The sequence below is a fragment of the Camelus bactrianus genome, chromosome 5 (assembly GCF_048773025.1).
Source record: "Camelus bactrianus isolate YW-2024 breed Bactrian camel chromosome 5, ASM4877302v1, whole genome shotgun sequence".
Lineage (NCBI taxonomy): Eukaryota > Metazoa > Chordata > Mammalia > Artiodactyla > Camelidae > Camelus > Camelus bactrianus.
The window spans coordinates 97,814,541-97,839,105 of NC_133543.1; the positions used below are offsets into that span (position 1 = coordinate 97,814,541).

The 24,565-nt window shown below is 42.3% G+C and overlaps 1 protein-coding gene across 5 annotated transcripts in view; it reads left to right on the forward strand.

Moving 5' to 3' along the window:
- ARMC9 (armadillo repeat containing 9) overlaps positions 1 to 24,565 on the forward strand; it is a 142,056-nt gene that overhangs the window by 58,862 nt on the left and 58,629 nt on the right. For 4 of the 5 annotated variants that reach the window (XM_045517458.2, XM_045517456.2, XM_074364475.1 and 1 more), the window contains 3 exons: positions 2,810 to 2,884; positions 11,556 to 11,646; positions 15,872 to 15,927. In XM_045517458.2, the coding sequence (XP_045373414.2) occupies positions 2,810 to 2,884; positions 11,556 to 11,646; positions 15,872 to 15,927 (222 nt within the window). Of the gene's footprint in view, positions 1 to 2,809; positions 2,885 to 11,555; positions 11,647 to 15,871; positions 15,928 to 17,278; positions 17,650 to 24,565 lie in introns of those variants that run through there. The other variant, XM_074364476.1, reaches the window with a different exon arrangement.

The window sequence follows — 24,565 nt, forward strand, 5'->3', positions numbered from 1 at the left end:
GGGAGGGCTGGCCGGGGTCCTTGCAGCACTCGCCCTTCTCCAGGGACTTGCATAAGCTGCTTGAACTTTTATAATTTTTTAAATTCTGGAACTCAGAGCAGGAGGCTTTTCCCAGCGCCTGGTTTCTGAGCACACAGCCACGGCCAGCCCGTGCAGCTTCCTCTTGGGCTTTGTTTTTCCCTCCTTGTCTCCCCCTGCTTCCCCCTGCCCCCACGTTGACGCCTCTGTTGGATTTAATGTATGTCTGTGGACATATATGTAGCTCAAAAAAGTATTAATCTTGTGAGTGTATTGAATTTGTATAAATAGTATTGCCCTCGAAATCTCATTCTTAGTATTTTCACTGTGTTTCTAGGACCTGTCTGTGTTGCTTTATATACATCTAGTTCTTTAACTCTCACTATTGCACAACAGCCCCGTGTTTGCAGCCCTCTCATTTTATTCAGGGTGTCCCCTTTCTTGCCTCCCACTCTTGGCTGCCACGCACTTGCCCCACGCGGGCCTGTGCCCCAGCTTCCCTGGGGCACACTCGTCCCTGTGGGCTCACCCCGTTTGTCTGGGTCAGAGTCCTGCCAGATTGTCCACAGAATGGTCATACTAGCTTCTGCTCTCACCCATGTCCTCCCTGACACTAGTGTGATTTTCCAGCCGATGGGCTGCAAGCCCTTTTTAAGTAAAGTCAAGGTCTGGATAAACTAATAAAACTAATAAACAATATGATTACTCTCTCGCTCGCTTTCTGCAAATGCCTTTGCAGAAATCATGGCATCGCTTTGCCCCTGAAGCCAAAACCTCCACAAAGGTCTGCCTTCTTTAGCCAGATCAGGTGCAGGGCTGTCTCGGCAGGATGGGACTGAGTACTACTGGGTCAGAGTGAAGTCTGTGGTTTCCCCGAGTCTGTTCCAGGAGTTCCTATTCTAGTCATTTCTTTCACATTTCCCCACCCATCTCAGCTGAGTGCCCGGGCTGCTTTAGCAAGTGGAGTTTTGGTGGTGGTTACAGCGCTGGCCATGACTTTGACATGTCAAAATCAGCAAGCTCTGAACTACTTCTAGGCCTGAATGACCTCTGCTCTCCATTCTGTCCAAGTCAGGCAGTTGACGCCAGTGGGAAGTATATTCTGTCATCTGTTAGTAAAGGTTGGTTTCAAGTGTTGGAACCATATGTCAGCTCTGAAAACTGAATAGACCAAAGAATTCAGATCTTGTCATTAACTCTTGCCAATGCATTTGCTTTGAGAATGAGCTGGAAAATCGACCTGGATGTGTTTTAGAGCCTAGAAACGTGTTTGCTGCACAAATAAATGTTACACACACTTATCCTTATGAGACAGTCATTATCTTGAAGAATAAATGCCAGAAGCCATAAAAGACACACATTGTTGATTATATAAATATTAAAATTTTTTATATGGAAAAAGATGCTACAATCAAAGTCAAAAGACTTTTTGAGAAAAATTTTTGCATCACATATGGCAAAAGTTTAATATCCCTAATATATGAGGAGCTCCTATACATTGATAACTAAGAGTCAACCAGAAAAAAAGCCATCAGGAGCAAAGGATAAATGGACAGTTTACAGAATAGTAAGTCTTGATGGCCTAAAAACATGAAAAGGTGTTCAGTTTCGCTAGCAGTCAGGGAAATAAAAATAAAACCAAATATGGGATGCTTTCTCTCACCCATAAGATTAACAAAAATAGAGAGTAGGAATAAAGCCCAGTGCTGGAAAAGGGCTACGGGAAATGCTCCCCGCCCCCTGTGGTGGGGAGAGTGTAGCGCACAGTCTGCTCAGCAGGGACGGCTCACTTATCAAGCACCTGCTGCCTTCCATGTCCTGTCTGACCTGACGTTGGGGTTATCCGTGTGAGTAACACATGGGTCCTGTCCTTGAAGGGCTCATAATAGGGGAGACATAAGTATACATTAAAAAATAGACTGAATCTGGCATAGATGTGGAATGGTGTACAGGAAGCAGAGTAGCCTGTCTGGGGTTCAGGAAAGGCTCCCTCTGAGATATGTCTGAGCTAAGTTTTCCAGATAGACATACATGGGACGAGTGTTCTCAGCAAGGTGAGGGCTGGAACCAGGCCAGGGCATGTCACAGCATGGTGTGTGTGTGGGCAAGTCATGTGGAGTGTGTGCCGTGTGAACTTCATGTGGCAGGAAGGGAGGAGCAGAGGGAGATGATATATAGAGATGATATAGAGACCCCTGAAGGGCCCTGTGTGCTATAGTAGGGAGTTAGGACTTTCCAGGTAGGTTCTATGGAAGGTTTCATGCTATAGAATCTTGGCAAGGATATGATGGTTGGATTAAAGAGTGAACATCAAAAGCAGAAAGACCCTTTTGTGAATTTGGCGTAGTGGCATGTACGATGATGTCATGGACAATCATTTCTGAATAAGGACAGTAGCAGTGCATATGGAGAAGAAGGGTTCCATCAACCCTTCTCCAGTGGCTTCAAGACTCAACATTTCAGAGTAAAAAGAGAGAGAAATCAGTGATGACTTCAAAGTTTCCAGCCCAAGTGATCAGGATGACATTAATTAAGCAATGAAATTCAGCAGGAGTGAGCTTTGTGTGGGAAAGATGAACTCTGTTTGGAATCCTTAGTTGCAGCTGTTGCCCTGGGACTTGCCAGTGGAGATGTCTGTCATTTGAAAACGTGCATCCTGGCTCTCGGGAGAGCTGTGAAGATGGTAGTGCTCACCCTCCTCAGCCAGGCTGTTCTCAAGGGTGGTGACTGATAATTGAGTTGTAACAGTATTATAGAACCTGCAAATGACTGTTTTTTTCTCCCCTTAAAGATTCAGCCGTATGTGAATGGAGCCCTGTACAGCATCCTTTCTATTCCATCCATCCGTGAGGAAGCAAGAGCAATGGTAAGAAAATGTTTGAGAAGTCGCTCCGCTCCTGTCAGTGCCGTGGATCAGAGGCTATTAAAGCAAAGAGTTTCTGACGGGGCTCCATTGGGAAGGCTTCGGATAGTTAACGAACTCCCTGAAATTGAATCTCAAATACATATTTGCAGTTTTCTTAGAGAGTTTGTAGTTTTTATCAGATTCTCAAGGGATCCCAGCCTAAATGATTAAGACCCGCAGTGTCAGAAAGTTCCTAGCAGGCTTATTTTTTGGAAAGTTGTAGATGTTTTTTAAAATATGACTCATTTAAAAATTTTTGTTTGTATGTATCTGTGTGTGTGTTTTAATGGAGGTGCTGGGGATTGAACACAGGACCTTGTGCATGCTAAGCGTGTGCTCTACCACTGAGCTATTACTCTCCTCCCACCCAAATTTGACTCATTTTAATTTGGGGCTTTGTGAATACTTATGGATTCCATAGTAGAAGAAGCTTAACAGGCAAATGATGAAATGGAGAAAATCATCACTCAGATTCACCTCCAGGATTTCTGGAGGAATTGTGGCGTGAGACCTGGTGCAATCAAAACACTCCTCTAATCTGCAGACATCCTGAGAGCAACCAGATGGAACAGAAACACTGGTGAAGATGATAAAACTGTCTGCTACTTGATTTGGTTGGAAAATAGTGAATCGGATATTTAATGTTTATATTAGCGCTTATATTAGAAGCATAAAACAAACCTCAGGTGATTATCATCTTCTTTTGAGATGACAGATGTTTTCTAGATCTAATCAAAACCACTAGAGTTTTGTCCTTTTTCCTTATGACATATGAAAGCAGGTTAATAGTGTGCGTGTTAAGTGCTTGTGATAAAGGATTAAACATATTTCCACTGTCAAAACACAGGCTAAGTTCAGTTTGAGATCAACGAAACATGGCCTCCCCCTTGACTTTTCTTACTTAGAAGAATTGCTATATCTTCTAATGGGTCATCTAAAATTATATCAGCAGTTATGCCAGAGACAAAAACTTATTTAAGAACCATTCTGTGTGGTCACAGTAAACAGTGAAACTTAATTGCCTACTGGTGTTAAAGAAAAAAATCTGCTTTTTCAATGCAGAGTGGGGGGAAATAAACTTAATTAAATTCTGCATTATGGTCATTCAGGTGAAAGAGATGAATTGTCAACCAAAGCAGAGAACAAGGAAGAAAACATGTAGGTTGAAGAAAAAGAAAGAACGGAGGTGACATGGAGTCAAAAGGTGTAAAAGGCAGGCATCCGGCGTGGAGCAGGCAGGAGGGAAGGGTAGTAAAGGGCAGGGGCCAGGTGAGGCAGAGAGGCTCGCTGGTGTCAGGCATGAGAGGGCACAGCCCTTCAAGATCATCCAGGCCAGAGAGAAAAGGTAGAAGAAAGGGACAGCCTCAGAGACCAGCATGACAGTATCCAGGGCTGACACTTAAATAATTGGAGCCTCAGGAGGAGAGGGGTGAGAGGTAATGGGACAGAAAAGGGGTTGAATAAATAATGATAAGAAACATAAACATAATAGTAAGTTATCTGGGAAGTCCTCAGATGTTTGGAAATTAAACAGCACAACTGTATTAGTCTTCTATTGCTGCATAACAAATTATCCCAAAGCTTAGAGGCTTAAAAAAAATTACCACTTCACAGATTCTGTGGGACTGAAGTTCAAGAGCAGATTGGCTGCATGGTCCTGGCTGAGTCTCCTGGCAGGTGTTAGTGATGACTTCAGCCAGTGTAGCTGAGGCAGGAAGATCCGCCTCCAAGGTCTCTGCTGGCTGTTGCCTGGGGACCTCTCTTCCTTGCACATGGGCCTCTCCATAGGGCTTCTCCCTGAGTGGGTGACCCCAGAGAGACACAAAGTGAGCAGCCATGGTCTCCTTTATGACCTAATCTCAGAAGTGATTACACAGACCAGCGCTGGAGCAGGGTGGAGGGGACCGCTCCAGAGCATGAATTCCAGGGGCGGGTCAGAGGAGGCATCTTGGAGGCTGGCTGCCACATGCTTCTGAATCGCCTCTGGATCCGGTGAGTCATGAGGGAAATTAGGGCTATTTATCTTTTGACGTATGTTACAAATATCTCCCACAATTTTTTGTTTGTCTTTTAGTTACAGGGTTTTAGTCATATGGCAGCTTTGATGACAGTCATATTGTTAATATCTTCCTTTATAGTTTCTGACATAAATTTCTAGACAGCCTCTGAATGACTGACTTTAAAAAAGAGAACTTGGACCACTTAGATAAGGGTGTATGTAGCATAAGCTTCCCTCTAGCATTTTAACAGGGGTCAAAGTAAGCAAATGCGGGAAGCTTTTGGACACATCACCTCAGCAGTTGCCTGTTTATTTATAAGAGAGGCCTCTAAAGGGAAGTTATGGCTTCAACAGAGTTTTTCTAAACCCCTGAGATTTCCCCTCATTTCATTCTTGTCCTTGAGGAGGTTTTCAGATTAATAAAGGGTGTTACATTCCTTTTGCACATACGGGGAGGCAGACAGTGAGGAAAACGTCATGCGCCGTCTCATCGCCCCGACATCCGCCCACACGCGATGCCGGGGAGGTGGTGGCCGAGCTGATGTTCAGACCATGCCGGTATTTGCCACGTGTGTTGGCACAATCCTTTTGGAAAGAAGTTTGGCAATATATATGAAAAGTTATGGAAACCTCTATATTTTGGATTCATTCATTTTCCTCAAGTTATTGATGCAGAGAAAAAACTCTGCATGAAGATGCTCATTTCAGCATTTTTATGATAGAAAACAGAACATAAATACCTGGTAATAGAGGGATTGCTAATAAGAGTATGGTGCTTTTGCTCACAATATTAATAGCTATTGAAGATGATAATTAGGAAAAGCAATGTGAGACAGTATGGAAGATTTTATTGTATGAGGAATAAAAGCAGAATATGACATTATAAGAAGTCTGTTTTTGCAACTATGTAAAACATTTGTGTGCTTGTGGCAAATGACAAAGAATGCATAAAATTATATCAGTACCAAATGCTATTATGGTGGTCTTAAAATAAAACCAAAAAAAATAAAAGGAATAAAAGATAAATGAGCACCCTGAGGCTGATTTGAACTTTAAAAGACCGCCAAGGTCTGGGCTAGAGGGCAGATGAGACCAAGAGGGCTGCCCTGATGCCCACTCAAGGCCTCCTGCACCAGGGCTGGGGTAACTGTCGGCCATGGAGCTCTTCCCTGGGACCTAAACCCCAGCCAGACATTGCACCCTGGGCTGGAGCAGACCAGATGCTCTGTCAGTTGTGGAGGCTCCCGGAGTCTCTGGGAGAGACAAACAGCCAGGAGGAATGCCCACACACTCCATGGGGCTGCTCCAGTGATACCCCCACTGCACCTTGCACTGTGGTCCCAGGCCCGTGCTCATGCCCTGATGCCAGAAACTGCCCTGCTGTCCCCAAAGGACTGGGTGCCACCACTACCCAACTTTCACAAAGCTGTGTGTCCCTCATGTGCCTGATCCTTCACATCGCCCACTTCTAAATCAGTCTCACATGGGTACATTTGATTGGCAGGACCTAAGTCCTCTGCCTGCACCCTGGCACAAGGGAGGCTGGAAATGCTAACGTTCTGGCTGTTCCCTTGGGACACAAACGTATCGTAAAAAAGCTGTTTTAAAGGTGTTCGTCAGCTACAAATATAGCAGCTGCCCATTACAGTTGGTAAGCCCATTTGCTGTATTCTGTGGCATCCGTTGTGTGTGGGCTTTTCAGAATGAGTGTGGAAATCTTAGTGAGAGGATCATAAACTGATTTTTAGAAAACAGTTTGGCAATATATACAATAATCCTCAAAATATTAATGTTCTTGGCTCAGTAATTCTATTTCTGGGGCTCCATACAAAACACGAACAAAGATTCATGTATCCACAATTTCATTACAACATTACTGGTCATAGTGGAAAACAGGAAACACCCTAAGTGTCCAACAGTAGGGGGATGATGATTAAGTCAGAACAGGGGCGAAGGGTGGAATGGTTAAGAGCGGGAGCTGCCGAGCCAAAGGCTGTGTTTGAATCTCGCCTCTGCCACTTCCTAGTGTATCATTGTATGTCCTCGGGCTTTATGACTCACTCTCTCAGAAGGTAAAATGGGTGTTGTAGAACCAAACCTCGTAAGATTATTGTGAGAATTAAAGGAGCTAATATATAAAAAAAAAAGCAGCCTTGAAAAATGTTACTGCTGTAATTTTATTATTATAGCTATTAAAATTGTGCTTATAAAGATTTTATTGACACATGAAAATGATCATAAAATTTAGTTGAAAAATAATAGTCAGTATTATATTATCAATATTATCCAGTTATGTAAAACAGTGCCCATAAAAGGTAGGACATACCTTAAAATGTTCACAATTATTATCTCTGAGTGTAGGAGCTTGTGAGTAATTTTTATTATTTTCTTTTATATAGTTGACAAGTTTTCTACAGAGAACCTGTATAGCTTCCATAACTAAAGGAAAGTATTTATATGCACCTGAAATATACGTTTATATTTCTTTTTTTTTTAAACTCTTTTTATTTATTGTTGAGGGGGAGGTAATTAGGTTTATTTGTTCACTTATTTCTTCTTAATGGTGGTGCTGGGGATTGAACCGAGGACCTTGCGCTTGCTAGGCATGCACTCTACCACTGCTCTATACCCTCCCCCCATTTATATTTCTAAAGGGAAAATTTCTCTTGGTGACCTTTAGGATGTAGGTTTGGACTCTGCGGGCTGGAATGGAATAGAACGCAGTAGAGAGCTGGCCTGCTGAGCACGGGAGAGGCGAGTTAGGAACCACCTGGACTGTGCAGTGTTCCATGCACGTCATAGGCTCTGACGGGTGCTTTATCTCATGTCACCTCCCAGAGGCCCCCTGAGCAGTTACTAGGGTTGTGCCCATTTTGCTGCTGATGAAATGAGGTTTAGAGGTTAAATCCCTTGCCTGGGGCCACGTGCCAGTGACCAGCCCGCCTTGGCAATTCGGCTCCAGAGCTTTCCACGCCTGGGCTGCAGTGTCGCCCCAGACTCGGGACTGGATACACCCCCAAACCTTTACCTAGTGAGGAGTCTGGACGTGACCAATCGTTTTCTTTCCTTAGACACTATAATACAGGGGGAGGGCACAGCTCAGTGGTGTGTGGTAGAGTGCATGTTTAGCATGCTCAGGGTCCTGGGTTCAATCCCCAGCACCTCCTCTTAAAAAAACATCAATAAATCTAATTACTTCCCCTGCCTGAAAATAAAATAAACACTGAAAAAACACTATAATATAAATACATTCTTCTGTATGGCTGTCTTTAGGATAATGTCGAATTGCAGCTGGCTGGCAGGAGCGTGAGTTCCTCGTTCCTCCATTTTTTACACATTTTCATGCTTTCCTTTTCACACATCTGAGACACAAGTACCTGTGCTTATCCTTTTTATCTACCTTGGCATTTTTATTTGGCCCAGATTATCTGAAATGATGTGTTACTGCCTTCATGACAAAAGATTATTATTTTTATAATTTATTATTCCTATAATTTACAGTTTTGTTTAGTAAAAATTATATATATGTTTAAAATAAGTGAAATTTCTCACTGGGGAATTTTCATTTTGTTTTTGTTTGTTTATTTGTTTTTGCTGCTTTTTTTTGTTGCATTTTACAATGTTGTGTCAAATTCCAGTGTAGAGCACAATTTTTCAGATATACATGACATACATATATTCATTGCCACATTTTTTTTTCACTGTGAGCTACCACAAGATCTTGTATATATTTCCCTGTGCTGTACAGTATAATCTTGTTTATCTATTCTGCATATGCCTGTCAGTATCTACAAATTTTGAAATCCCAATCTGTCCCTTCCCACCTCCCGCCCCCTTGGCAACCACAGGTTTGTATTCTATGTCTATGAGTCTGTTTCTGTTTTGTATTTATGTCCTTTTTTTCTTTTTTTGGATTCCACATATGAGCGATCTCATATGGTATTTCTCTTTCTGGCTTACTTCACTTAGAATGACATTCTCCAGGGACATCCATGTTGCTGCAAATGGCATTATGTTGTCATTTTTTATGGCTGTATAGTATTCTATTGTATAAATATACCACATCTTCTTTATCCAGTCATCTGTTGATGGACATCTAGGCTGTTTCCATGTCTTGGCTATTGTAAATAGTGCTGCTATGAACATTGGGGTGCAGGTGTCATTTTGAAGTAGGGTTCCTTCTGGATATATGCCCAGGAGTGGGATGACTGGGCCATATGGTAAGTCTATTCCTAGTCTTTTGAGGAATCTCCATACTGTTTTCCACAGTGACTGCACCAACCTGCATTCCCACCAGCAGTGTAGGAGGGTTCCCTTTTCTCCACAGCCTCTCCAGCATTTGTCATTTGTGGACTTTTGAATGATGGCCATTCTGACTGGTGTGAGGTGATACCTTATCATAGTTTTGATTTGCATTTCTCTGATAATTAGTAATATTGTTTTGCTGCTTTTTTAAAACTTTTTTTTTTAATGGAGGTATTGGGGAATTGAACCCAGGACCTTGTGCATGTTAAGCAGTTAAGCATGCACTCTGTCACTGAGGTATACCCTCCCCCCTCACTGGGAAATTTTCTATTAAAAATGCTTCCCCCAATAATACTTCTAATTACAGAGAAGGAATTTGTGATTTTTTTTCCCAAGTAACAACTGAGCTAGAGATAGAGGAAAGAGCAAATGAGAATTAAAAGATCTTTCAGTATATGAGCAGTTAATCATTTGCAAAAGTAACCTCTGAAGGGAAATATAGAGGAGAGCCTGAAGGAATCATCTGTCCCACTCCATGGGTGGGAACATTAGACGCTGACACTGGGAAGCCGGTTGTGCTGATCCTGACCTTCGGCATTTTGGGGTTAATCACACTGCTGGTACTTGATAATGTTCTTCCTTCTCTGGCCCTTATTTTGGGTCGAGATGGAGAACAGGGAAGAGGTCTCAGACATAAAATGGGGCAGAGAGACATAAAATTCAGCTCTCCTGACAATGAAGGGCCTGTCTCTTTGGTGGGACAAGCCCCGGTGTGTCTGATTGGTCCCACAGGAGCCCTTGGCACTGCTGCACGGCCTCTGAAACGCTCTTCTCTTGACTTAAGGCCTATCCAGAGTGTTTTCCTTCCAGACCAACTCTGTGGGCTTATCAGTCTCTGCCCTGCCTCCCCTGTTACATGTCATTCTCTTAAGTTTCTGTCCTAACCCTCTTCTCTTCTCACTCTGGTCACCGGGAATGTTGTTTATTCCCTCGCTTCAGCTACCAGATCTCTCTTCTGAGCCACAGATCCCTGCTGGACGCAGCAGGCACAGTCTCAACCGTTTATTGAGACTCTACTGTGTGCCAGTTGTTGGCCTAGATGCTTTTTTTTAGGTATAATTTATGAACGGTGAAACGCACAGGCCTTACATATATAGTTCATTGCATTTTGAAAAATATATACATCTACATAACCAACACCCAGTTATATCTTTTAAAAATCTGATGGTACAGGGAACATTCAGTATCTTGTAATAACCTATAACGAAAAAGAATACATAAGTATAACTGAATCACTATGCTGTACCGGAAACTAACACAACATTGTGAATCAACTATACCTCAATTAAAAAAGAAAACCTCATGTTAACTTGAGTTGCCATCCTTATTCTATAGTTGAGGAAACAGGCTGGGAGGAGTGAAGTAATTTGACCAAGGTGGCACAGCTGGTTTATGGGGAGGCTAGAATTACACTCCAGGCTTGACCTTTGCAGAGGGTAATGCTCTGCTGTAGATGACTGAAACTCACCATGTTCAAAACCGCACTTGGCACTTTTTCTTTGGTTCAGTCAAAGCTATTGATTCCAAACTGGCCTTATGCCTAAAAAGGGCACTTCCTGGCAGTTGTAACTGAAAAGTCCAGCCATGAGCTTCAGGTACAACCTAATCAGAATTCTCATGTCACTTGATCCATTTCCCTCCCCGCACCTCTGGACTCTGCTTCCTGTGCTTTAGGTTCAATATTAGATACACTTTTTCCTTTTGGTGGCAAGAAGGCCTCATTAGCTCCAGCCATACATTCCAGTCCCACAAGGACAGAGGAAGGAGGGAAACGGACACTTACCTCTACATGTCTGATGTCAGCGTTTTGTAGTAAAGTAAATAGTACACAATATAGTGACTTTATTTTGATAGGAGAAGAATGATGGCTGTTTAAGAAAAGGCTCTATTTGTTCATTTACTTCTCTAAACATATGGTTTCACTTTTCAAAAACCACTTTTAGCCCTAAAATCCATAACACAGTGTATAAATACAGGGAAAACACAGGAAAGAAACCACTTCCCAAAACAATGTATTGCCAAAACTAAAGGGAACACTTACGCAGTAAAGTTTTACAGCAGTTTTTTTTTTTAAATAAATGTTTTATAGTTGGGTCAGGTAGTCAACCAAGAAGAAAATAATTTCACTGTGAATTGTAAAAATAACAACAAAAAATGTTTAGAAACTGAGCAGAGGAATTGTTATTGTGCATATCCCTTCTTCCTGGAAAAAAATAAAGGGTTGGTTTTGTTTTGTTTTATTTTTGATTACATGAAACTATCCCATTGAAAAGGAATTTTCCCCCTCAAAACGGAAATGTTAACTCTTACTCTCTCCAATCCTTCCAGGGAATGGAAGACATCCTTCGCTGCTTCATCAAAGAAGGCAATGCTGAAATGATCCGCCAGATTGAATTTATCATCAAGCAGCTCAATTCAGGTCTGTTTAAGAGTCTGTTTAAAAATCTATGATCTGTCTTTTGAATCTTTCACATGTGCCAGAAAGATACATGGGCTTTCTTAGAGGGGCTTATCATTTCTTGGCATTCATTCAAGAGGCCTTGAGGGAGGTGGGGAGACCCTAATGAACAAAAGTTCAAGCAGGCAGTGAAGGTCACATTGTCCCAAGATCAGTCCCTCATCACACTTTAGGCTTATAGTCAACTAAAAGAATTCAAAAGCAATTACAGAAACCCTTCTCTAACCGGAAGTTCTCTTTATCTCCTAATCATTTCCCCCACCTTGTTTGGGTGGCTGCCCCAGGGTCCTAGGGTCAGATAACGAAAACAGATCCCAGCCTTTCCAGCACCACTGTAGAAAGTGCCGTCGCCCTCCCACATTCATTCATTCACTCCAGAAATCAGCAGCATGGGAGGATGTGATCCTCTTTCCTCCATTACCATGACAACCCACATACCTTAATAAGCAGGAGAGGAAGGTGAAGGAAGCCTTGGATGGGACTAGGATGGTGGGGAAGCTATTAGCTGTTTCTCTGGACTCCTGACACCTTGATACTGACTCGTACAAGGCACCTGGCACTGCCAGCATCCAGACCAAGGTTGTCACTTTTGTCCTCCTACATGCCCTCCCCCGACACTCAGCATCCACATCACTGAAAGTCCAAGTGCACAGATCTTGTTCAGCACACAAGTGAAGGTTAAGAATGGATCTCCTGATCTCTAATCCCAAGGTGGCAGCAAAAGGGAGATGCCAGCAGCCCTTCATGGGAAGAAGCCTGCAGGTGGCTCTTCCAGCTCACAGTTCACAGCCTGGGCTTCACACGGCGGTCACCCGGGGACACCTGAAAATCCCCAAGGCAGCACCCTATGCCAGTTAAATCAGAATCTCTGCAGGAACTCCAGGTGCGATAATGTTTAAAGCTCCCAGGTGATTCCAGTGTGCAGCTGAGCTGGCCCGTCCTTGCCGTAGATGGACACAGAGCTTGGGAGGCAGGAGGATGCAGAGGGCTCCCCATCAACAGGGGGCGGCAGGGCGAGCAGCCCTGAGGCTGAGACCTTGGCTACCTTCAGGCTGGGGGCCTGTTTCCGTTTGAACATCCTCTCCTTTGGATTTTATGGAGCAAGTGTAATTTATTCCAGATTCAGATCGACAAGGAATAGAACTTTATTTTCTGCAGCTGACTTTATTTTCGTTTCTGACTTTGCACTCCCATTCTGCTGGGTGGACATAATAAAAAAAAATAATAATAAAATGAAATAAAACCTTAGTCCTGGCCGAGTCGCTCCCTAACCTTCCCTGGGGAGGCCACAGTTGGGGAAGGCAGGGGAATGCTGGGAAAAGTCGTTGCCTATCTGCTCTGTGGTCACTAGCTACGCTGAGACCTCCCTCCCAGGCCAGGGCTTCTCTGCAGCAGCCGGGTCAGGGTTGGGCTGGGAACCTTCTTCCAAACTGACTTTGTTTCAGTCTGTCGGGACACACTCACTTCCATTTCCTTGTCAGTCTTTCCTCCTCCCAGGCAGCCAAGAAGCATGGTGCCTTGCCTCTCTGGCCAAAAATCATCACTTTCTCCTGTTTAAAGCCAGCCCTGGGACCAGCATGCTAAAGAATGTGAGGAGGAGGGGTCAGTTTACATTTCTGTGAGGGATGTGCTTTGTCAGGAAGTTATCACTGACAGACCTAACGCGTAATCTTGAGTATTCAGGAAAGGCTGGGCACCCACCTGCTTCGCTCAGTAAGTTCCAGTTTAAATGCGGTGCCTGATGTGGTTCTTTTTTGTCTCAAGCACGGATGTTATTCTGCTTCCATAAGTCAGTGGCAGGACCCCAGAGATGATTACCCGGGAGTCTGATACTTTGAAATAAAATCAGAAAGTCATTGAAGGTTTGGCTGGAGGACCAGACATCCTCGCACAGATACCTTAGGCTACATCATCAGCATCAAGTCAGATGAGTCTGCAAGCATCGTGGTGAAGCCTAGAGGAGGGGGAGCTGGAGGTTTCCCTCCAGCCGAGTCTTCACCCCTGAGCGGAAATTAGTAGCAGAGTGTGAGTTATTAGTCATTTACTAGTTTAAGGTATGTGACATGGCATTGCCACAGTTTTTTTTTTTTTTTGAGTATTGACTTTCCTGTGTTATTTTAGTGAAGATGAAAATGTGTATGCGTTTTCATACATTCAAGCCCATCTCAGTCCTCTAGCACTCCTTTTCTAATAGCACTTTAAGGTCCTCAAGTACAAAAATTCCCGTGTGTTTTAGGACCCTTACCCCGCAGGTGGGGAAGGATGGCTCTGGTGAACCCTAAGGGGAGCTCCGGTGTGCTGATACGACACGTGGAGGTGAGCAGCCGGCAGCAGCAGGGAGGTTTGTCCATAAGTCCGGCACCCAGCGAGGGGGTCCAGCAGATACCAGCTGGTCACCAAAGAGAGGACAGGGAGACCTGACAGGTCACTGGGCGGGAGCAAGGCAGAGCCAGCTTCACCAGTGGGCTCTCAGGAGAGGTCATGCCAGTGCTCGGTCCTGTTACTGTGTTGAGGGCTGCAATCCAGGGAGCAGGGCTGATGTCCCTGTCATGTCAGAGAGGATGAGCTGAGGCTTACAAGGTCCTTGAGTTCACAGGACTGGATTGTTCTGGAGATAGAATGAGTCTGAGCCCACAGGCTCAGGGGAGGGGAGTGTGGCTGGACTGGCCTCATGAAATATCTAATGTTTTTTTAAAAGGCATTTTCATATTTGAAGAAGAAAGATTCATAATTGATAAATATAGCAGCATCCCCGTTTTGAAAGCCACTTACTGAAGGTGGAAAGGAGTGGTGCTGTTTGGGGCCAGTAGGAAGAGAAGTTAGGTAGTTAAGCTTCAGCCCAAGTGCAGAATGACACAGCATCCTCCCGTCCGCAGGGCAGCTTTCTTGACTAAGCAGCATCGCAAGACAACAGCACAGCTCATGACAGGCATGTGAGCCTGGTTAGCACCCTGCTGGCCTCGGTCCAGCCAAGTCACTTTCCCTTCAGAATGAGGGCTGCGTCCAGGACAACCGGAGTCCTAGAGTTTCTGCGGATTCCCTTCTAGGAAATGGTTTTGGGGTTTGGTGACATCTGGGTGAATCTGCCGCCTTCCTGAGTGTGCTGGGCAAGCTCTTCAGAAATAGCCTTCAGTTCCTTCTTTCTTCCCACTTCCTGTTTGACTTCCTTTCCTCTTCTCTCAGGCTGTCTTTACTTTCATGTCATCTGTTCAAGAAATGAGTGCCAATAAGGAAGATGCAGAGGGGTGGAGGGGTGAGCATCAGGTTAGGAGCTCTGTCCCCGGCTCGCAGTCTAATACAGAGAGTGAGAAGGATACCAGACAGGTCAGCCCTTCAGTCGTTAGTAAACATTAACCACCCCAGGGTGGTGAGCACTGTGAGAGTTCTAGACGAAATGCCACGTGTGTTCAGAAGGGAAGGAGGTGATCGCTCAGGGAGGGGTCAGGGAAGGCTTCATGGAGGAGAAAGTAACCAGCTTCTGTGTAGTGCCTGCTGTGCACCTGGGCCCGAGCCAGTGGTTTAGTTCCGGTGTGTTATAAAATCCCCCAACAAGCCTAGGAAGTAGGAGGTCTGATACCCATTTTACAGACGAAGAAACAGGCTTATTCTTCCTCTGACTCCATTGTGCTACTAATTTATTCCTCCTTTGTAAATTCTTTTAAGCTCTTGCAGGAATCCTACCTGCCATGACCACTACCTCTAGCCCCTTTGGAGAAACCATGGGATTTAGAAATAGATTCCGTTTGAATCTCAGCTCTCACTTACTGGGTGTATAACCATAAAAAGTCCTTTATCCTCTGTGCCTCCATTTGATGTATGCTATAAAATGGGGATAAAAGTCAATAAAATCTTAGTGTGGATTAAGTGAAATAATACATGTGACGCTATCTAGCACGATGCTAGCAATGATCCTAGCTTACTTTCTTCCCCTAAATTACCCTCAAATTATATGTTGGCTTTTAATTTTTTTTCATGCTACTGATGTGTTCTGATGAAAATGGAGAGATTTAAATTTTCTTAAGATGATACCAAGCTATGGCGTGGTAGGATATAACTCCAGGAAGTGTGACTGGATATAACTGGACTCTCACCAAGGTGTTTACACATCTCTACAGCAGCCGACGGATTTTGTTGACCAAGGCTCCCAAAGGTGATCACAGTTATTCATTGATTTTTTTCTTTATAGAAGAGCTCGTGGATGGTGTTCTTGAATCTGATGATGATGAAGACGAAGATGATGAAGTAAGTTGGAGGCTCTTGATACCCCATAGAAAACTTGGGCCAACTATTCTGAGTCTGTTTCTTGCCTTGAAAAGTTAGTCTAGAAACAGAGATTTCAATCCCTGCTGCATTTCTTCTCATAATTCTGTGGGTCGGTTGGAGCTCAGCTGCTTGATTTTCTGCTGGTCTCTCTTGGGATGTCATGCAGCTGTTCTCTGTGTCCAAGCTGGCATCACATCCTGCACAGCCCCTCTGCACGTGGCCTCTGACCACTCGGTGGTCTTGCCTGGACTTCCTTATTGGTTGGGGGCTGGGCTCCAAGGGGAAAGAAGTGAAAGCTTCCAGTCCTCGTCTGGGCTGGGCAGTCTCGGAATGTCACTTCTGCTGCGTTCTGCTCAGGGGCTCATCACGACCAACCCAGACTGGGGGAAGGCACTCAGACCCCACCAACTCGGGGGTTCAGGGTGGGTGGACTTGGGGGTGGCTGTGTCTGAAGACTATCCCCTGCACCAGTGTTCCTATCCACAGGGAAGACAGGTAGAGGCTTACACCCTTCAGAGCAAAAAACTCATGCTGAAGACCTGTCATCTTTCAACCTCTGATCAAGCCAAGTGCAGAGTGTGGCACCTCCGTGCTGGCTGCAGCCAACCCACCCAAAGTGCAGGAGATAGTCTTCAGACACGGCCACCCCCAAGTCCTCCCGCCCTGAACCCCCGAGTTGGTGGGGTCTGAGTGCCTTCCCCCAGTCTGGGTTGGTCGTGATGAGCCCCTGAGCAGAACGCAGCAGAAGTGACATTCCAAGACTGCCCAGCCCAGACGAGGACTGGAAGCTTTCACTTCTCTCCCCTTGGAGGCTCATGGTGAGACTTTCTAAGGTGAGAGTCCAGGGCTTGGTTCAGAGCTAGGAGAGCCAACCGCTTTACCCCGTTATTTGCATTCTTTCGATATGGGTTTCCTCAGCTGTGAAAAACCTGTTTACCTGGTTTTTTAGAGTGTGGAGGTTCAGAAGTAGTGTGAGCGAGTCTTGTGAAATGGTATAGAGAATGGTGACTAGTGGACTGCAGATGGATTATCACACGACAGGCTTTTTCATGGTTTTTCCTTCAGACCTGAAAAGACCGTGCGTGTTGTCTCCTCTCATTTCTGTGCTAACAAGTGGTTCGCAGTCCTTGTATTTTGTGAGGAGCATTTATTCCTGAAGTGAATACTGGAAGATGTATTGTTATTTGGAGTTGTGGTCTATCAGTTTAAGAAGTGTGTAAAAGCCAGATGTTTGTTCACTGATGATGTCCTTTGGGGGACAGTTCACATCAGTGCCCTCCATCAGAGAGGATGGCCGAGCAAAGATCTGTGAGTGGCTGTCTCTCCGCAGGCAGCCGCCCGCCTGCCGTTTTCTTCATGGCCTGTAGGTGGCAGCAGCGGTGTCCCTGCTCACTGCTATGAAGGCCGAGCACAGTTCTGGACCTCAGACGAGCATCCTGGCCAGCACCTTCTCCAGGCCCCTTCCTTTACAAAGGTCCATCCAGAGAGGGGAGGAGGCCAGCCCTGTTCACACAGAGTCGATGGCAGCAAAATCTGGTTTAGAACAGGGATCAGCAGACTGTTTCTACAAAGAGGAAGCCAGTAAATATTTTAGGCTTTGCAGGCCACATAGTCTGTTCTATCTGCTCGGATCCACTGTTGTAACACAAAGGAGTTGTGGACAAGATATAAATGGATGAATGTGGCTGTGTTCCCATAAAACTTTTTTGTGGACATTAAAGTTTGAATTTTATATGATTTTTATGTGTCATTAAATATTTTTCAAATATTTAAAATTTAACAATGTGAAAGTCAGTCTTAGCTTGCTGGCCTTACAGAAACAGGCACCTTGGCTTGTCGTTTGCCAACCCCGGAGAGAAGCCAGCTCCCTGACTCACTCAGTCTTCTCAGGACTGTAAAAAGACACCACCTGTGTGCCTAGCCCTTCAATACTGTTTTATATTATATTTTGAGTTAATATCTTAATTATTTAATTCCAGTAACTTTTTGTCAAAGAAAAGCTCCCCTCAAGATCTGTCTTACCACCTTCCTGGGTCATCCTTTGGGGTTGTTTTGTTTTCTTGTATTGCTATTAACCCTTTTGTATTGCAAGGGAAAGGTCATTTGGTTCAACCCTTCTGTTAATGGTGGAAATTCAGCTTTGGACATTTCCCTGTGGAAGCAGTTCTAGTCAACTGTAAATGAAGGAATATAGAGATCTTTTAATTGTCTGGACTTCTTGCTACTCTGTGCAGATTTTTATTTTAAGACAGTAGTGTTTGAAAATATTTGTTGTAATAGTTAGAATTTTCAGAAGATTCTTGAAAGGGTTTAGTTGGAAAATTATAAGGAAAGGATCTGTCATTTGGGGCCAACACTTGACTCTGTGATGAGTTCAGGTCAGCAGTTTCTGGACTTTCCATCCCTCCGGACCCTGTGAAAGACGAGCAAGGAGGACCTGGGGCAGATAAGCACATGTGTTTCACTCAGCTTCCCCAAGGCGAGGTGTACTTTTAAAATGGGAGTGGTGTGGGGGAGAGAGTGAGAGATTCTTAGACTAAAGGGAAATTTCCAAAAATAATTTGAGCAAATCACCCTGTTGTTGGAATGTGGCTGTCACCTCCCAAGGTGGCAACTTTGAAGGAGGTAGCAAAATTATTTAAACCCAAAACACAGATAATGAAGGCACTGTTTTCAGTTCGCTGCTTAGTGCCTCTGAAGGTAAAAAGCTCCAGGAGAGGCCAGAGGCCAGGGTTGATTATGGCTGCTTTGTGTCCATTGAGCTGAAATCTGTACACTTGCCCCTTCAGCCACTGGTCCTGCTTCACTGGAAACTCTCAAGGACCCCCAGATGCAAAATCTGATTTTTCTCTCTAATTTCTAAAAATGTAATGACTCGTCCTGATGTATTAACACTTATTTAGTTATGTCTGAATATGCATACATTTATATACCAAAATAAAAAAATGTTAAGGTAGAGTTAATTTTTTTCTGACTTATAGACTGTCTAGGATATAATGTCAGACAGAAAAAGGAAATTGCACAGTAATGACCTGATTTCAGAAAAAATAACTTATACACACACCTCCTTATGATTTATATAGGTGCTTATGCGTAGCGGAAAGGTGTAGAAAGTTACACCCTCTTTGCTGACACTGGAAACTCCTTGGGTAGGGGCTTGCGGGGAGGAAGTGGGTAAGAGGGGAAGAGAGACCTTGATCAGTGGGGCGGAGAGCTGCAGACTCACCACATGGGGTGAGCAGGGAGAAGGCACGCTGGATCTAGTGGACAGAGGTCAATTGCTGAGCGTTTTGGAAGGCTAATGGGGCAAACACTAAACTGAGTAGTTGAGGAGCAGGTGGGAAGTGAGAGAAGGGGGCTAGTAAGTATATACCACTCTTCTCACAGATTTGGCCATGAGCAGAGGAAGAGAGTTGATGGTGGCTACATAGGGCATTTTTGTTTTGTTTTAATTTGGTAGACACCTAAGCATGTTAAAATGCTGATGGGAAGGATTCAGTTGAGAGGAATAGGTTGAACGTTCAAAGCAGGAGGAGTGAGAGAGGATGGCATCAGAAGGACAGGTGTTTTCATGGTTTTCTAAATGGCTTCTTAGACTCTCTTGGCTCAGTAAACCTCCAGGATAATAAAACCATCATCAGATAAGCTTAAACTGTACACACAAGAGAATGGACAGATGACAGCTACAACTTAAGCATTCAAACGCATCTCACCTAGTGCTTTGAAGCACTATTATCTTATCTAATACAATTTATTTTTACATTAAACGTATGCAATATGTTCCCAAAGGGCCAGTGGTAAATTACAAGGAGACTTGGTTCCAATGCTATCACCACAAGTGGCTCACTTTTTTTTATTACAGTTTGAGGTGGGTTCCTTGTGTCTCGCTTGTAAATGGCTTTGTAAGTGGAGATGAAAGGCTGGTCTGTGCTGTTCCAGAAGATTGATTTTAAGACAAATATTCTCCTCTCTTAACAAAATAAATTTGAAAGCCAGGTTAGATCAGCCATGGACATTTACTTGCTGGTTGCCATGAAAATGACAATCACGTGCTCAGCAGTTTCTTTCTCTACAGGCTTCTCAAATCTAAGAGCCATTCATTCACTTATTCAACAAATATTTGAAGGCCTTAAAATAACATTATTGTAGGAAATAATGGGGAAGGGATCAAAAAAAATTGAAAAGAATATCTATGGTTTAAAATGCCTCCAAGAGTTTAAAGTCTAGATTAGGGGAGATAATAACAGCCCTGATAATAGCTTATATGGCATCACGACGTGCCCAGCACTGTTCTAGTCACCTTACATGTGCTATTCACTCATTTACTCCTCGCAGCAACCCTGTGATAGGTAATTTTACTGTTCCCATTTCACAGATGGGGAAACAGAGAAAATATTTCACTTGCTAAGTTTACACAGCTAACAAGTAAGTGATGGAGCTAGGAATCAAAGCCAGGTGGTCTGACTTGACTGTCCAACACTGTTAACCACTACATGATTTTGTCTCTTGTGAGACATCTAAAAACATATATAAACAGGGAATAATAAAAAAATAAATATGTGCTCAGAGGTCCATGAATCTGATAGAAACAGGAAGTGCTGCAGAAATTCCAAGTACTCAGAGGAGACTGGAAGGTGGCTCTCTCGAGGACTTTGCCTAGCTGAGGGTGAAAATGAGTGGAATGGATTGATGAAGAGAAGGAAGTGGTCAGGAAAGCAGAAGAGGCATCTTCTAGGGGAGACTGAATAAGCTGTGTCCTTTGCCTCTCCCCTGACCCACATCAACCTCCCAAGAAGCCCGTATTAACAACCTAGGATGTGTGTACACTTTCATACTTTTCTTATAAGAAACATACACAAAGTACACACAAATATGTACACATATCCATGTATGTTTTTGTCAATATTTATTTTACAAAATGAGATAACAAAGGTATAGATACAAATACACAGTATTGCCTTTTTTCCTCAGTGTTGCCTTTTTTCCCTTGTTAATATTTTCCGGAAATCCCTTTCTAAGTCAGCCAGCGTAGCAAATTGATTCTAGTTGATGTTGTGAATGTGTGGTTTCCAGATTTTTGTCACTTCAAACACTGCCACAGTAAACTTTGTAAATATATCCCTAGTTAGTGGTGCTTTTATTTAATAGGGCTTTTGTTGCTGGGTTGAAGTGTATGTGTGTTTTAATTGTAATAGATTTTTCCAGATTGCTTTTTAGAAAGCCTGTAGCAATTCAGATTTCACCAGCAGAACAGGAGAGACTTTCCCTCCATCTCCACTAGAATAGATGCTGTTACTCTTCTTTTTTTTGCCCATCTAATGGTGGTAAAGTGCTGTCTCCCTATATGTTAATTCTGCGTCTCCATTGAGTAGTGAGTATGAGTATGTGTATTTGATTGGATATTTGGATTTGCTGTGCTGTAATTTCCCATTCACAGCCTTTCTCCTTTTTTTAAATTGTGTTTATCTTTCCACATCAGTTGATATGAATCTCTATATTACAGATATTGACCCTTTTTCACCCTTTTTGCAAATATTTTAAAAATATATCTCTTACTTATTGACTTATTTTAATAATATCTTTTGTCATAAGTCTTTTTTAAAAATTTAAGATAAATATATTGGCTTTTCTTTCTTTTATAACCTCTGAGTTTTCTGAGAGCCCTGATTGAGGTTTTCCTTAACCCTAAATTTTATATATAATCTAGATTTTCTTTGTAAAATGATTATAAATCAATAAATAAAATTTAAAAAATCTAGATTTTCCTCTAAGATTTTTTTTCATTTAAAATTTAATTATTAAATATTTTATACATAGAAAAAAATATATACACAATGTTCATGTAGGTTTGAAGTGACCGTTCTCAATTTTTTGGTCTCAGGATATTTTTATTCTTAAAAATTATTGAAGATTCCAAAGAGCTTTTGTCTGTGTATTTTGGCTATGAATGTTTGCTAAATGAGAGTTTAAAACAGAAAAAAATATATTTATTAATTAATTTTAAAATGGCAGTAATAAACCCATTATGTGGCAATTTAATTTTTTTAAAGAATTACTTTCTAAAACAACAACAAAAAAGTATCAAGAACAGTAGCATTGTATTTTATGTTTACAACTCTCTTTGTCTCAATTAGAAAATAGTCGGATTATCAAATCCACCTCTGGGTTCTGTCTGTTGGAATATGTTGCTTTGACTGAAAGATATGAAGAAAATCTGGCCTCATACATTTATGTAGTTGAAAGAGCTAGAATATTTTAATAGGCTTTTGGGATAGAAAATGTTATTCTTTGATACTGCTACAAAACTGGACAAGTGATAGTTTATTAAATGTTAGTTGCAATGTGGAATCATTAACTTTATCAACAAATCTTTTTCATACTGTTAATTAAAATCTATTTCTTGATTTTGCATATTGTTTACTTTCTGATCGTTCATTGCTAGTGTGTAGAAATACAGCTGATTTTAGTATCGTGATCTTGTTGTGTACTGCAACCTGACTGAACTCTAAAAGTTTTTGTTTGTTCTATTTTGTGATGGATTCCTTAGGATTTTCTGTATACAACACCATGTCATCTGTGAATAGAGATAATTTCACTTCTTCCTTTCCAACCTCGATGTCTTCTGTATCCTGTTCTTGCCTAGTTGCCCTGGCTAGAACCTCCAGTGCAATGCTGAATAGAAGTGGTGAGAGTGGATCCTTAGTCTTTTTCCTGATTTTAGGGAGAACATTTTCAATCTTTTACTGTCTAGTGTGATGTTAGCTGTGGGTTCTTCATAGATGCCCATTAGCAGGTTGAGAAAGTTTCCTTCTTTTCCAACTTTATTAAATGTTGGATTTTGTCAAGTGCCTTTTTTTATATCAATTAAGATGATCGTGTGGGGATTTTCTTTCATTCTATTAATATCGGTTAGGGTTAGGTGTATTACAGTTACTGGTTTCCATATGTAAACTACCCTTGAACTTCTGAGATAAGTCTTGCTTCTTCCTGATTTATAATCCCTTTCATATGTTGCTGGATTTGGTTTGCTTGTATTTTGTTGAGGATTTATGTATCTATATTCATAATAGCCATTAGTCTGTAGTTTGACTTCTCTTGTGACATCTTTGTCTAGTTTTTAGAATTTTGTTTGTTTGGGGGGTAACATTTATTTATTTAATTTATTATCATTATTATTTTTTATTTAATGGAGGGACTGGGGATCGAACCCAGGACCTTGTGCATGCTGAGCACACACTCTACCACTGAGCTGTACCCTCCCCTACTTGTCTAATTTTGATATCAAGGTAATACTGGCCTCATATTATGAGTTGGGAAGTGTTCCCTCCTCTTCTGTTTTTGGAAGAGTTTGTGAAGGGTTGATATTAATTCTTCTTTAAATGTTTAGTAGAATTTACCAGTGCTGCCTTATGGACCTGGGCTTTTCTTTGTGGGAAGCTTTTTTGTTTTTATTACTAATTTTATCTTTTTACTTGTTATATGTCCATCCAGATTTTTTATTTCTTATTGAGCCAGTTTCTGCAATTTATGTCTTTCTAGGAATTTGTCCATTTCATCTAAGACATCAATTTGTTGGTGTACAGTTGTTCATAGTATTCTCTTATGATCCTTTTTATTTCTGTAAGGTCAGTAAGGTCACCTTTCGTTTCTGATTTTAGTAATCTGAGTCTTATCTCTTTTTCTTGGTCAGTGCTATGGACTGAACTGTGTCCTCTCAAATTTATTCATGGTGAAGCCCTAACCCGCAGTATGGATGGCTATATTTGGAGATAAGGTCTGTAAGGAGGTATTTAAGGTTAAATGAAGTCAAAAGGGTGAGATCCTGATCTGATAGAATTAGTAGCCTTGTAAGAAAAGACACTACAGAGCACTCTCTCTCACCACCATGTGAGAACACAGAGAAGGCCACTATCTGCAAGCCAGGAGAGCCCTCATCAGGAAGTAAATCAGCCTGCACCTTGATCTTGGACTTCCCAGCCTCCAGAACTATGAGAAATGAATCTCCGTTGGTTAAGCCACCCAGTCTGTGGTATTTTACATGGCAGTCCAAGCTGACTAATACAATCAGTCTAGCTAAAAGTTTGTGAATTTTGTTGACCTCTGCAAGAACCAACCTTTGGTTTTGTTGATTTTCTCTTTTTTTTTAATCTCTATTTCATTTATCTCTGCTCTAATCTTCATTATTTCCTTCCTTCTGCTCTTCTTTTTCTGGTTTCTTAAGGTGTAAAAGTAGCTTATTGATTTCAGATCTTTCTCCTTTTTTAATGTAGACATTAAATATAGTAAATATATACAGCTATAAATTTTCCTCTGATTACTGCTTTGGCTGCATCCCATAAGTTTTAGAAGTTTGTGTTTTCATTTTCATTCATCTCAAAATACTTTTTTCTTTTCCTTGTGATTGATTCACCCATTGATTATTTAAAAGTATGTTTTCAACAAAGCCCCTGAGGATCATGTTGTTGACCCCAAGTAAACTCTCAGGTTAAATAAAGACAAACTCTATGAGAAGACTTTCCAAGGAATTGACAGTCAGGTCAAATAATGACAGTTCTCTGAGAGTAAGGCTTTGGGGAGCTCAAAACCTGTCTGCTCACCTCAGTGACTGCTTGGATGC